A 15,251-nucleotide genomic window follows, 5' to 3' on the forward strand; every position below is an offset into this window, starting at 1 on the left:
CATGTACACGCAAATACACATACACACCTGGCTGTCAAAGAGCATTTCCGCTAAGTTGTGAAGACCCAGAGATACAAACTTGAGGTACCTAATCCTGACAGTAATAAAGATGGGGGTGGGAACAGCAGAACCTCTGTGCAGTGCACTGTCACACCTTGTCAATGCATATGAAATTAGTCATGGGCTCCCTCAGCAGATTCCCACCTTCACCAAATCCTTTTGTTACTTTCCTTCTAAGAATCAATGTTTAAAAATATTTTACCAATGAAACTGCATCTAAGTTGTTGTTTTAAAGAAATGAGGTTGGCAAACACATAATAGAATATATGATAAAAACTGTAAATTGCAGTAGCACAAATTCCAATAGGCTTTGAAAACAGCTTACAAGCCATGACTAATTTTTGGACCCTCAATGGATCTGACTGACTCCAGAATGGGAACCAGTATTCTAAGATTTTTCTCTTTACCAAGTCTCAGGGTAAAATAGCAAATAAAAGTTGGGAGAGGACAATGGGAGACACCAATCTAAGATCTCTGTCAGCCAATCTGGAGGCTGGTTGCTCATATTATTAGGAACTTGATTTTTTCTGAAATCTCTTTAGTTTACAGACACGTATAAAGCTTCTGACCTCACTTACTGCTAGTGTCAAATAACATACTACTACAGTTGATTTCCATAAAATACACATAAAAGTAACTACTTTCTTTCAGAAAATTATGTGGGTAAATGGATTGAAAAAAATACACTACTGTTAATGTTCTAATAACGTTTCAGTTCAAAAGCTTTTTTGGTAATTTGCCTTTTAATTGTGATAATTTTAGAAATGAGTTTTGTCAGGTGTAAAAGCTGTTTAAATTGCTATCACTATTTAAATTGCTTCTGTGACTAATGAGACCTATTCCAAAGATCACATGTTAAAAAAAAAAATCCATTTATCATTTCTGTAACTATAGGTCACAAAGTTTACACTAGACACTGAAAGTACTTACGTTTGCAGGGCTGCGTTGGTTGCATTGATGAGGTTTCTATCTGTTATCTTTTCCAGTATTAACAAGGCACTGGTTTCATGACCCTAAAATTGTGGCAAATAACCCTTAAAAACTTAGGCACATTTATTTTTTATTTATTTATTTATTTTATTTTATTTTTAAAAAAGATGACCGGTAAGGGGATCTCAACCCTTGGCTTGGTGTTGTCAGCACCACGCTCAGCCAGTGAGCAAACCGGCCATCCCTATATAGGATCCGAACCCGTGGCCTTGGTGTTATCAGCACCGCACTCTACCGAGTGAGCCACGGGCCGGCCTAAAACTTAGGCACATTTAAAGATAAATTTATATACCAAAAAATCTCCAATCCTAGCCCATAAATTATGTATAACACCATACCTATGCCATGAATTTTCCTGGCTAATGCCTTAAAATATTTTCCCAAATGTGTGTGGGAATGGGTTAGATGGAGAGGAAAAGAAGAATTAAGATTAAAAAAAGACGATAATTCTATTTAGGCTTGTGCTCCAAAACTTACTTGGCTTACTAAAGATTTTCATACACCATGGTGCCTAATAAGTCATTATTTTTATTCAAGAAACCTGATGCCAGTGATTACTAGAAATGTTTGGTCCTTACTTCTGTTGATTTTAGTGAAGCAGAGAAACTTTTAATGCCACTGTGTTGAAAACATGTCCTTAACATGTGTACATACCTTGCTGCAAGCCAAATGGAGGGCGGTGTTTTTACTGCTATCTTGTAAAGTCAGATCTGCACTAGCACTGCTAACCAGCATCTCTGGGAGGAAAAAGTGCATCAATTCTTATGTTTATGAACATGCTTCTTAGATTACCAATAACTCACTGTAGAGAAACCAAGATATAAAGCAAAAAAAAAGATCCCTCTCACAAAAATTTAAGTGCATGAAAAATATTGTAATATACTATATTGTCATATAATTGTCTGACAATTATACTGTTATACTGTTGTGTAAATCACAGACACTATCAACAGCAATTAAAATTTTGTGAGTGTTTAACTAAATTTCAAATACTGTTTTATGTGCTCTGGATTTATGGTAATTTATTTAACCCCCCCAACAACCCTATAAAGTAAGTGCTATTATTTTTCTCATTTCATAAATGAAAAAACTGAGGCAAAAGGTCACTTAGCTGGGAAATCTAGGACTCACATCTAGGCAATCTGACTCCAGAGCCAGTGTTCTTAACCACTATGATACACTGCCTTGTTAAAGCAAACTCTTTAATCAGTAAGGGCAAATTAAAACACTGTGTCCCTAAATAAAAATGTGGGTTGCAAGCACGTAAAAGGTTTTAAATCTCAGGAGTGGTGAGAGAACTAGTGAAAGTCAGAAGGCTTGGGATCTAAGTTATACATACTTAGAAGAATAAAATCCTTAAACAGTTTCTTTACCAACTGTATTTGTTTGTCCGTTTTCTGCGGCCATCATAAGAGGTGTTTTCCCAGAGGAGTCCACAGAATTGACTTGAGCATTATGGCTAAGCAGCAGCTGTAAACACTCTACATGGTCTGTGAAGGCGGCCGCGTGGAGAGCTGTTCTGCAGTAGAGAGAAAACGAAATACATAACTAAACCTAAATGTTATATATACTGGGGAAAAAAATTCCTTAAGTTAGGACAAGAAATCTTCAACGGTTTACATATTAGGCTATAAAAGCACGGCCTGGATACAAATAGGCTTAATGGAGCTTAATCATTTCCACCAAAGATATTTGTACTTTTGATAATTTAAAAGGCCTTAATTAAACTAGAACTAGTATAAAATAAGGATAAGTTATAAAATTGCTAAAATAACATTACAACATTAAAGAAAATTTTGAACTTATTTTTTTTGACAGCTGGCCAGTAGGGGGATCCGAACCCTTGACCTTGGTGTTCTCAGCACCAAGTGAGCTAGCTAGCCACTCCTAAAGGAAATTTTGAAAGAAAAAAATCCTGACCCAAATACTGACACTTATTACAAGTGCTGGACTATCTTCCGGCCTTTATTCCTATTTGGACAGCTTTTATAACAAATGATCTTTAGGTAACAAACATATTCCTTAAAAAAAGGGTGGAAATCTTTGCATTTTAAAATAATTTTTAAAAAAGGAAGACTGGCTAAAAACCTTTATAATGTAAAAATAATTTAAAATTTTTAATAATTTATACTTGCAAATATAAAAAATTAACCTTCAACTAATAATAGGTTCTCTATAAACTCTCACACACTAGGCGAGCAGTTAAAATTTTTTCCGGGCCAGCCCCGTGGCTCACTCAAGAGAATGCAGCACTGGTAGTGTCGAGGCTGCAGGTTCGGATCCTATATAGGGATGGCCGGTGCGCTCACTGGCTGAGTGTGGTGCAGACCACACCGTGCCGAGGGTTGCAATCCCCCTTACAGGTAAAAAAAAAAAAAAAAAAAAATTCCTATGAAAGCAAAACTATTTCCTACATAGTTGAATTCTTACCTTCCTTTTGAATCCGTGGCATTCACGATGCTGGCACCTAATGTGTCAATTAACATCTCAGCAGCACCTTCATTGTCATTTATCCTGTATAAGGTAACAAGGTGATCACTCTCACAAGCAATGGTGTATTTCTTAAAACATTCAAACCACATCTGATTTATTTTGGTTTTTACTTACACAGCACAATGCAATGGACTAAAAGCATTTCCTTCCATTTTCTGGAAAACTTCCTGTTCTAAGAGAAGTTCTACACACGTCTCATGACCTAAATAGGTGAACAAGAACCAGATATAAAAATCAAAAAATATGTTGGCAAAAATCGCAAATACATATAAGTGTTTAAAGGGAAAAAGTACAAGTCCCTGCCCCACCTTATCTCCCATTTCCCAGTACTACTCTCTAAACTATAACCACTGGTATCTTAACAGTAGCAGAAAATTTTTAGGCAATATACAATTGCATGCACACAAACACATACTTTCTTTTTTTATGCAAGTGGGATGTTTTGTTCTGCTACTTGCTATTTATATAATAAATGGTATATATATTTCCATATAGCATATATAGAAATTTTATTCTTTAATGTTCCAAAGAGCTTCATAGTATCAGTGTATTACTTAGTTTCATTAAAATTGATAAATTTTTAAAAGGAACCCTGAAGTTCCATGATTGAATAACTATATAAAATGAAATTCTGAACTTTAAGTTTAGTATAAAGAGCCAGTTCTTTTCTAAAACTTGGCCATCACTTCCTTTTAATTTTGAGAGAAATGTTGTTTTCTGTTCTGTTGGAGTGCTTCCAATTTTCTTTCCAGCCGTACAATAATTACTAGTCAAAGTAAACCACTTTACATATTATACTTTCAGAATGCCAAATTATAAAACAGGCTTTTGGCTATAAACATGGTATCAATTTTAGACTGTCTGTATAGTCTTACTGCATATAGCCAACACACATTTAATTCCTTCCAGCTCAATTCAGAATCACAACTTTGCTACATTCTGAAAATTAGGCACATCTGTTAGGATCTTTAAATGGCAACCAGGCATGTACTTTGTGCAAAATTCTCTCTATCATACAAAATGTCCTTAGAGAGTTTAAATTCAGAAGTGTTAGAATAGGAACTCATTTTAGGGAAATAGTGTTCTACATATAAACCTGATAAGAAATGTTATAATAGAGAGCAACTCTCCAAAGGACAGTTACTGCAGGCTTTACTGTATTTACAACTAAATGTTCTTCCTGAGGAAAAATACTTACGGTGTGATTTTTCCAATGGTTAATTCTCACTAATAAAAAACCAACAAATAATAAAAGTTTTTGCTTCAAAACAGTTTTATCTTTTTGCATTAACAAAATCACATTTGTGGATGTTTTCACACTATATTAGATATTGTGGGTTTTCCTTATAATTGTAAAGTGTCAAGACACATTATAAAAACTAATCAAATTTCAATGGCAAAATACAGTATCATCTTTGACTTAGGACTAATCTTCAGCCACTTCACCATATTTATTAAAAACCAGATTTAGGGCCGGCCCCATGGTGCACTCGGGAGAGTGCAGTGCTTGGAGGCGCAGCGGCGCTCCTGCCACGGGTTCAGATCCTATATAGGAATGGCCGGTGCGCTCACTGGCTGAGCGCGGTGCGGGCGACACCAAGCCAAGAGTTGCGATCCCCTTACCGGTCACAAAAAGACAAAACAAAAAACAAACAAAAAAACCCCCAGATTTAGTGAGTTGAAAAAGGAAAAAGAGAGCACCGAATCCTAACCACTAGACCACCAGGGAACTTTGAAAAAGGAAAAAGAGAAGTCAAACCCCAAAGGTTCTTAAAATTTTCAAAAGTGTTTTGGTTAAGGATCTGAGATAGTAAAATGAAACAGACTAGACTCCTTGAATTGGCAATAGACTTAACTATTCAAATTTTTTATAGTACTATCAGTACTCAGAGTTGAAGGATAACCAATAATAATCACAGGACAATCCACCAAAAAGCCCAAAACTTTCTTACGGTAAAAGAGTGGAACCCTCAACTCTGGTATAAGGATTAATATGAAAATCAAAACATCTCCAAAATACTTACAAAAACATTTAACTAAACTATAATTTTGCAAGATTCAGATTTCTCCTTTCACCCTAACTCAACAACATTGTTTGTCAAAATGGTTCCCAGTGAAAGAACCTTCATGAAGCACAGCATATTACAAAAAGAGAGCAAAACTGAACTCCATGTAAAATCAGTCAGATGATTTTACAACAAATACTATACTTACTTTTTTAGCAAATGGATATTTATATGAAGAGGCAATTTACATTTTCTCTACATTTTGAGGGAAAACTGTTAGAATTATGAACTACAACTCTGTAGTTATGCTGTCACAACTAACATTAATCTCAATGCTACACTTGAAATCAGAACAAATCTCTCATTTCTCTGCTAAAGCTTTAAGCCCTAACTTTGACAGGGAGTGAGGCTCACACTGTACGTGTATAATGCATCTGAGTGTTTTCTAAAATGATCAAATCTATGATCCTGCACAAGGAAAAAATTAATATCAATATGCTTCATTATATAATTTTAATTAGTGACATTTCATAAGCCAAACTCCATTTTTAAGCTATACCCTAAAAACAGCTTTATGCTTTTCTGAATGACCTTGTGAATCTACTTGTAAAAGGGGTGACTGTGACTGTGAGCTTCTAGGAAGCTAAAAATGTCTGTATTAACCCATGAAGCAAAGCTAACTCATGAAAGTTTCTAAGATCTGCTAGATTTTTATTCCTTTAAAACACTGAGCATGCATGTTAATGGTGATATAACATACACAGATTTCAGCTTAGAATGTGATGCATTTCATTGTTTCTTCCTTGGTCATTTTTCCCTAACACAAATGCATTTACAAAGTAAAAGAACATAATCAAAATACAAGCATACTACATAAAAGCATTGGAAATATTGTAAAAACCTGTTAAAAATGCAAAATATTTGTTGAAATAAAGGTCTAAGAAAAACTTCAAAAAAATTTCATGGCTTATCTCAAAACACCTTTGACTGCTATACTGTCTTGGCTTTAGCATGACAAAGGACAGGAATGAGCTATAACTACATAGTAGATTATTCCTAGGCTTCCTACTAATCTTGAACTTTAAGTCTGTCTTATAAATATGTCTTTCTCATTAATATCAGAATGTACTGCAGTTAGTTGTCTCTGCTCAGTACATAACAGGCATTTAATGTAAATTTGTATATGTATACTTAACCATTGTAGCAAGCCCAGTGAAGTGCTGTATATCCATGATTGTCTGCTATGGCTGGATTTGCATCCACAGATGCTGCTGACTGCAGAAGAGCTCCAAGAACACCAATGTGTCCACAGGCAGCTGACAAGTGTATAGGTGTCCGGCCCCTACTATCCCGAAGTAAGCACTTAGCACCATGTTGAAGCAATGCATCGACACATTCTTCATGGCCTGTAACTGCCTGAAAGAAAAATAATTTGCATGTAGTTGAATAGTCAACTTTAGCTGATTTAAAAGTTTTAAAGTCCATACTCCCATATCCTTCACTAATTAAGGCCATTTATCATTTTCTGAGTAATTCTGTACTTTTATTGAAAGTGGTTTAAAAATTCAATTAAAGGAGTAACCATCAAAATAAAATCAGTATGAAAAACAGGAACAGTAAAACATAATTCAATGAAAATATTTCAAAGGTGAAAAAGTTAAGATAAAAATGTATATAAAAACAGTTGAAGTAATGAAAAAGTCAAATTGACATTAATTCTACTCCAGGTTTTAGGGTTTTAAAATTTTGTTCCAATATTATTTTTTTTTTTCTGGATTAAGTTGTGCTCTATAATTGTTGAAAATCAGCATTCAAAAACAAATATACTGAAAAATTTTTTTGGTAAAAACTTAATGAAGAAAAATAAACATAGTTCAATTCTAGGTCATAAAAGCTTTTAGAAGGAAATGAGAATATTTTTGCTTACCCCTCTATGCAATGCTGTCCTTCCCCATTTATCTTTGGCATCTACATTTGCTCCTTTGTTCAGCAGTGAGTAAACACAGTCTGTGTGCCCATTGAGAACTGATAGCATCAGAGGCGTCCTGAGCAACAATATGAAATAGGTTCAGTACTATCACTTCAGACCGCACTCTATGAGTAACAGCTAAAGAATGTGATAAGCTGTTTTTCTAAATATGAATTTCTGTGATGCAACTTTAATTTAAAGTATACTTATGTTTAAAAACTATGTTTGATGTTAGTTACACACTGACAGACTTACTAAAATAAAGGCAAAAGTATGAAAATTAACAAAGATCCTTAATTTAAAAATTACTGAAACTTACTGTCCATTTCCATCTTGAATATCTACTGCATTCTGTGGTTCTGCATTTCCTATTAGTAGCCGTAAGCATTCTGAATGACCATTTGTTGCTGTAAAGTAAAATTTAAAAATTTCAGTAACTGTATATAATGATAAAATAGAAAATGTCCATCTTAGAGCACATCCTGTAAAATATAATTTTGAGATAGTTTTACTTAATATGCAAGAATAAAGACTACCTATAGGTACAAAGAAGGTTTCTACTACCTTTGGTTGTTAAAGCTGAATAGATATAACTTTCTCATGGTAAATCATGGAAGACAGGTTGCCTGTTTAGCACTCATCCCTCATCATCTGCCTGACTAATAGAATTCTCACTTTATTTAGCTCTCTGGCAATGTGGCCAAGGGAGGGTGCCTTGCCTCCAGCCAAGGGATGATATCATGATTAGAACAAGTCAATCACAACACCCCATTCTCCTTTGACAGTGATTGGTTTCAAGGTGAGCACATGGTCCAGGTCTGACCAATGAGATGCTGTGAAGTCTAGAGGGTTTGTGGAAATAATTTTATCCCTGAAAACGAAAAGTCTCCCTTTCTTTCCTGATTTTGGATGTGATCCTGTAAAAAGGCAGCCACCATCCTGTGACATGAATGCAAAGGCAAGAGAATAATAGAGAATCTGGTCCAGAGCTCTGACACCACTGAAGAACCCACCAACCAACCCTGGGACTACATCTACCTCTGTACATTTCATGTGAAAGACTAAACCCCCACACTTTCAGTTAGGTACTCTGTTACTTATGGCTGAAAGAATCCCAAATGATAAACACACACACACATGCACACGCACACAGTAAAAGAAAAATGACACACCTAAAGAATGCACTTATATGTCTCAATGCATAAAATGGACAATAGTTCATGTAGAAGTAACCCAAAGAAAACAAAGCTTTTTTTGTTTGTTTTGTTTGTTTTTGGAGGTTAGCCAGTACAGGCGTTCAAACCCTTGACCCTGGTGTTATCAACAGTGCACCCTAACCTAGAAAGCTTTTAAAGTAAGTTAAATCCTCTGGAAAATTCAGGTTCTGCTCATTCATATATAATAAAGTTTGAAGTTTAAAGAAATACATAAGCCACATAATGATGCAGAAAGGAATGTCTATCACTATTCCTCTTAATCAAAAGATGGCATAACTAGTGAAGGCAAGCTAAGTGCCTGATATTCTACAGGACTTTCTGACAACTATATTAAATTCTAATAGTTATTAATTAAGACTCATGGCTATAAATCACCACCCCTCCCACCCTGCCCAATCTGTATGCTGCACTCTGCCAGTAGCTCTCATAGCTCAGTAATGAACAACAGTTGTCAAAGAACATGGGGATGATTCAAGGAGATCTTATTTGGCCCACCATTTACAGAGTGCATAGTAGCTACTGATGACTGTCAGCATCAACTAGGTTCACTATCCAAAACACCAAGCCTAGCATCACTGTGGGAAAAGACTGCTTAGTCTCAAAAAACAAAACAAAAAGACCCACCCAAAACCAAAACCAACAAAAAAACCAACTCAGTGCTCTTTACATGACTTATGACTAACAAGATGCTCCCTAGCAGACCTCCAAATCTGAAAGGCATCAATAGAATCAAAGCTTACATTTATTGACTAGGCAAGCACTAACAGTAACCTGTAGCTCTCTTTTGTGGGTAGAACTTATGCTGGACTATATGCCATTAGTTAGCCCCTTCTGAGTGACTGGCTAGTGTCTTAGTTCAATATTTATCTACTAAGAGTGCAAATACTTCATGAAAACTTTAAATTAGCTCTGCATATGATCTACAGTTAAAATACAATTTTTCTAGATGTAGCCTGATATGTAACTTCACTCTTTTTCAGATTAGGGGAAAGTAATAGCATTTTGACTCCTTATTCATACCACATAACAAGGTGTGTGTGTGTGAGTGTGTGTGTGTGTGTGTGAGTGTGTGTGTGTGTGTGTGTGAGTGTGTGTGTGTGTATTTATATGTACATTTATTAGGCGTTTTAATCCATTATTAAATTATTTGTCTCTGAGCCCTGCTTGAATATCTGATAGTTCTGAAAGGCTGCTCTGGAAGCAATAGTGGGTGTTACCTATAGTCTTCGAAATTGCAAGCTTCCCAAAGGACTAGAAATAAAACCCAAGATGTATATTCAAATGTGTTCTTAAAGATCACTCTATAGGAACAGACTAAGTGAAATGGATCTAATCACATAAAAACGCTATTGAAGATGAGAAAAACACTTGTCTGAGATTTCTTCAATTTTACCAGTCTTAGTTATTTAAAATGAATACTGCCTTGTAGTAATTCCTGTACAGAGAGTGAATCTGCATCTGCTAGTGATACACAGCTGATAACAAGTCATTTCAATGGCTTGGTTAGGGGTCTTTGTATTTTTCACACATTTGCTACATCATAAAACCACAAACAACATGGAGTGTTCTTACATAAAGTAGGTGCTCTATAAATCTTATTTGAATAAACATTTAACGGAGTACACTGGTAAAATAAGTCAAAATGTTTACCTATTGTTAAGTGAAAAAGCATGTACCAATCAATCCAAAACATTTCCTATCAGAAAGAAGTAAAAAAATACTGTAGTTTTGTTAAAGTATTTTAGAGTTAGACTATTTCATAAATCCAATTTCTAAGACAGATAATTTTTTAAAGCAATTCCTGTCGTTCTGTTGGTTTTCCCCTGAGAATACAATCATTTAACCATTTAAAGTCAAAATTTTAAAGACAACTACCAGGAATAATATGTATCAGAAATTGAAAAGAGGTTAGATGGAAAATGGTAAATAAATCAAGCATAATATTTGGCATACCTGCTGCATGTATAGGTGTTCTCTTCAAAATGTAATCTTTTACTAAGATGGAGGCTCCCTGATTAATGAGTACATCCACACATTCAACATGGCCCTTAAATGCAGCAAGATCTAAGGGTGTTCTTCCACTACTATTTCTCACATCAAGATCTAACAAAGACTGTACCAACACTTCTAGTGCTTGATGGTGACCATGATAGGCCTAGAAATAAATAAAAATATAAATTAAAAAAATACATATTTACACTGACTCCCCAAATACTTCAAAAGATGTAAATAAGCAAACGACTTCACATTACTATTATATATTTGATATAATCCAAAACTTCTGTATTGCGAATTCAGAAAGTTAACTATAGATTTTTCTAATAATGAACACAGAAAGCTACAGTGATAAGAAACAGTATTCTGCAAATAATAAAAGCTCAAATGAGAGGTGATCTTTTCATAAGCATACAACACCTGGTTCATGACGGCATTCAATGGGTGTGTGAAATGAATTCATTTAAAGCTTTGATTCCAAAGCCTTTGTTCTTAATCATAGTTCGGTGCTCCATATTAATTCCCTGATAAAATTTTATTATACTTAAAAATCACAGGGACAGATAGCAATTTGAGTTGAGCCAGTGCTTGAGTCCTCTGATTTCTCAAATTGAAGTGACTATCCCAACCCCATAATGTGCCATAGCTCAAAAATAAACATTTCTTTTAGCACAGAAACACTTAACTGAGCCCTGCTTGAATATCTGCCACATATCAAGCATTGTCCTAGCTGTATAAGAGAGTAAGAAGATTTGTCAGACTGAAGCTCCCTTCTTTATACAGTCTGATATAGGGGCTTTCCAGATAATTCATTCCAAAAACCAACTTGTCAACTGAACATATATTATTTACACTGAACTGAATGCTGAGCAGGACATAAAGCAATAATAAGCTTCAAGGGACTATAAAGCTATTTTTTTGTGGAGAATGTCCAAAAGTACCAGCAAGAAATAAACTTGCTCTGGGCCTTACTGATCTCTTTGATGCTTCTGTATAGGAAGTTCAACTACCTACAAGCTTGACTACCTCAAAGATAAAAGTGACTGCAGATCATAGAACATTACTGTTCTGGGATCACAGAACATTACTGTTCTAGGATCACATCTAATTTTGTTCCTCAATACCAGGTCAATGAAATTATGCTACTCAAAGAATGAACTCTGAGGAACCCCAGAGTAAATGTCGAAGGTAGTTTAAAAAGAAGAGAGAAAATAAGGACAGCTAGAAGCTATGATGATTAACTACAGAACTCTTCCCTTCATGATGCCCTTGTATAAAAGGAGCCCATATGTGTAGTAAGAGCAAAGTTAAGAACCAAGACCAATTTCCTTCAGCCTCAGGCCCGTGTATTTTCACTGCACCAAGTTTTTCCGAATGGGAGAGTCTGGAATGAAAAACTACTTCAAATAATTTCTGAAAACCTCCAAAGTGAAAAAGTGGTGGTATAACCACATTTCATTGAGCCTAATTACAAAATTGTTTCCCTTTCAGCTTAAAAACATTTTTCAGCACACCTGTGTCCACTGACAGATAAACGGATAAACAAAATGTGATATATATAAATAACAATGGAATATTATTCAGCCTTAAAAATGAAGAAAATTCTGCTGCCTGCTATAATATGGATGAACCTTGAGGACACTGTGCTAAGCAAAATAAGCCAATCACAAAAGGAGAAATACTGTATGATTCCACTTAAATGGGGTATCTAGATTAGTCAAATTCAAAGGAACAGAAAGTGGAACAGTAGTTGTCAGGGGCTAGGAGGAGAGGGAAATGGGAACTTGTTGTTTAATGGATATAGTTTCAGTTTTGCAAGATGAAAAAGTCCTGAAGATTGGTTGCATGATAATGTGAATACACTTAATACTACTGAATTGTACACTCTGTACACTTAGAAATGGTTAAGAAGATAAATTTTTTTTTTTAAACCACCACACACACACACAAAAATCTTTGACCAAAAAAAACTAATTGAGAGAGAGAAAAAAACCACTATTCAATGTAGAACACATTATTAATCTGCAAGCTCAGTAAGAGAAAGGCCAAACTGGGAGGGGGGAAGAGCACAAAAATGTGAAATTTCTAAAGAAATAATACCATTAGGCTAATAAGAGAGTCCTACAAATTGCAAGACTTTTGAGAGCCTATTTAATATTCTGCCTCATGGTTAAATCTCCATGAGGGGAAAACAGTCAGGCACCTAAGTGAGTGCTCAAGAAATGACAGTGTTATTATTATGGTGAGAATGATAATAATGATGCAAGAATTGCTCACACAGCTGCTCAGGTTAATTTCTTGCCACCAATAGTAAAATAGCTATTTTCTCCATGTTGTTTTTGCCTTTTCAGACTTATTTACTATGCAGGTCTGGGAGAGGTGATACTGTTTCCAAGGACTCAACGAGCAATGAAGCAGGAAGCTTCAAGCATGCCTTCTTAGTTATTTACAACATGATAGGAAGTACTAGTGGGGAGAAAGGGGTAGAAAGCCAGAACAGAAAATTCTATATATGTATGTCAGTATTACAGCATATGCAAGGAGAATATTAAGACAAAAAAATAGTACATGTAAAACAATTAAATGGATCACTGAACTCGTAGTGATGATCCACATTAAATTAAGCATACACCCTCATAAACATTTTACTATACTTAAAAGCAAAACTCTCACAAACAGCTAGTGACATTACCCTGGTCTCCTGATTCCCAAAGTCCCCCTGCCAACTGTAAAATGCTTTGTTTCAAAAATAAATTCTTTAAGTGCAGAAATAGCTAGATTGGGCTCGACTTGAAATTTCCTAAGGTAATTAATTCTCATAATTGATTTAAAGAATCGTCACACTCTCCTCTAACTTTCTCCTCTTAGTGATTGACACTGAGAGAAAAAATTCAGAAGAATCTTAAATTGGAAGGGACATTACAGATCTTGTAGCCAAATCCTACAGAAAAAACAGCTGAAGGATCAGTGAACACACAATTAGATAGCATCTCAAGATCACAATGGAAGCAAAAAGTTGTAGAAATACCACAAATTTGTATGTGTATACAATCTACTTAGCAAGTCAGGAGTCATTCCACTAGGGTAGAGTATTTTTAAATTCACCTTCATGGACATATTCTCTCCCTCAAAGTAGGCCCTGGGGGAAGCCCAAGGACCACTGTTTTTTTTTTTTTTGTTTTTTTTTTTAAAAAGCAAAAACCAAAAATAACAGTGAACTAATAAATTTTCTAAATTAAAAAAATTCCTAAAATTTTAATTTTATGATGATTTATTACATGGACCCAAAGTTCAGGGTACTAGTTTGATTTAACACAGATATTAGATATTTTCAGTAAACAAGCCATCAAGTTGGCTCTGAAAGAAGTACTCACAGCCAAGTGTAAAGGGCTTATTGTTGCTCTATTATCTGAATCACTCAGCATGTCCGTCCCCGAGGTTTCCATTAACTGAAAAAGAGGAGGCATTTTAAATGTAAGAAACGACATTTTTAGATATATACTATAGCAACTACTTCCCATACTCCCCCAGTTCAAGTCCATTTTAGAGTATAAATTGATAATTCAGCCAACTTACAAAACAGGATCATCATGAAAGTGTGGTAAGGATCACATACTAAGTTTGAAGAGCTATAAACTAAGAGTTGGGGGTAAATACCTCCCCTGCCTCTGCAAACATGATTTCTTTCTCCATCTTTGCTTCTCGGTATATGTAAAAACAACTTCACTCAAATGAAAGAAAAGAAATAAATATAATATTCTAAATGGCAGGGGAAAATTTGCTAATACTTACAACATCTAAAGGAGTTTCACTTGCAATCTGAAATAAAGGTTAAAACAAAAATATTTAGTATAGGAAGTATTCATATATATTCTCTACTTACATAGGGCTTTTTAAACTTCTTTTTTAAACCTGTGCTTACTTTGCCTCCAAAAAATTTAAGTCTTTTAAATAAGCAACTTCCATAAGTCTTTTAAATAAACAATTATATAATAGACCACAAATCTATACACATAGGTCTAAGATTTTAGTCTCAAGATCCATAATAATCTAAGAAAATATTTCTTATTTTTGTAGCAGGGTTCTAAATGTTCTATATTAAATACGTCAACCTCCTTTCTCTGTCTTTTATATCCACTATCCTTGAATTTTATTTCTCCTTGAAAGGAAGCAAACTTTAATTTATAAGTCAAGTGTAAATAAAAGAAACTTTAAGCTGAAGCATGTTACACACCTGAGTGTCTTTTAGCTTGTCCCTTACTTTTCTTCTGGTTCAGCAAAGTGGAGTGAATGGTATGTGTATTCCACCATGAGACCACAATAAAAATAAAAACTTACTTTGTAGAAGTAGAGTGTCTCTTATTAGAAGAGACTGTGAAATTAATGGACTTTTCAAACTTTCCTAAACATATGGGGGTAACCGTCACATGGTTACAGTTCTTTAGAAACTTATGAAAAACATTTATTTAAAGGGGCAGGGGGAGGGGGATAAAAAAAATAAAAGAGTAGGAAGAGTAAATG

General features: G+C 34.8%; 1 protein-coding gene across 4 annotated transcripts in view; it reads right to left on the minus strand.

The window, feature by feature from the left end:
* Nucleotides 1–15,251, minus strand: part of ANKRD28 (ankyrin repeat domain 28) — a 184,417-nt gene that overhangs the window by 6,152 nt on the left and 163,014 nt on the right. For all 4 annotated transcript variants that reach the window (XM_063113784.1, XM_063113785.1, XM_063113787.1 and 1 more), the window contains 11 exons: nucleotides 14,523–14,549; nucleotides 14,105–14,179; nucleotides 10,689–10,890; nucleotides 7,838–7,925; nucleotides 7,477–7,594; nucleotides 6,746–6,965; nucleotides 3,658–3,745; nucleotides 3,481–3,564; nucleotides 2,424–2,569; nucleotides 1,705–1,787; nucleotides 991–1,073 (listed from right to left, as the gene is read on the minus strand). In XM_063113784.1, the coding sequence (XP_062969854.1) occupies nucleotides 991–1,073; nucleotides 1,705–1,787; nucleotides 2,424–2,569; nucleotides 3,481–3,564; nucleotides 3,658–3,745; nucleotides 6,746–6,965; nucleotides 7,477–7,594; nucleotides 7,838–7,925; nucleotides 10,689–10,890; nucleotides 14,105–14,179; nucleotides 14,523–14,549 (1,214 nt within the window). The remainder of the gene's footprint in view (nucleotides 1–990; nucleotides 1,074–1,704; nucleotides 1,788–2,423; nucleotides 2,570–3,480; nucleotides 3,565–3,657; nucleotides 3,746–6,745; nucleotides 6,966–7,476; nucleotides 7,595–7,837; nucleotides 7,926–10,688; nucleotides 10,891–14,104; nucleotides 14,180–14,522; nucleotides 14,550–15,251) is intronic.

The sequence above is a fragment of the Cynocephalus volans genome, chromosome 11 (assembly GCF_027409185.1).
Source record: "Cynocephalus volans isolate mCynVol1 chromosome 11, mCynVol1.pri, whole genome shotgun sequence".
Classification (NCBI taxonomy): domain Eukaryota; kingdom Metazoa; phylum Chordata; class Mammalia; order Dermoptera; family Cynocephalidae; genus Cynocephalus; species Cynocephalus volans.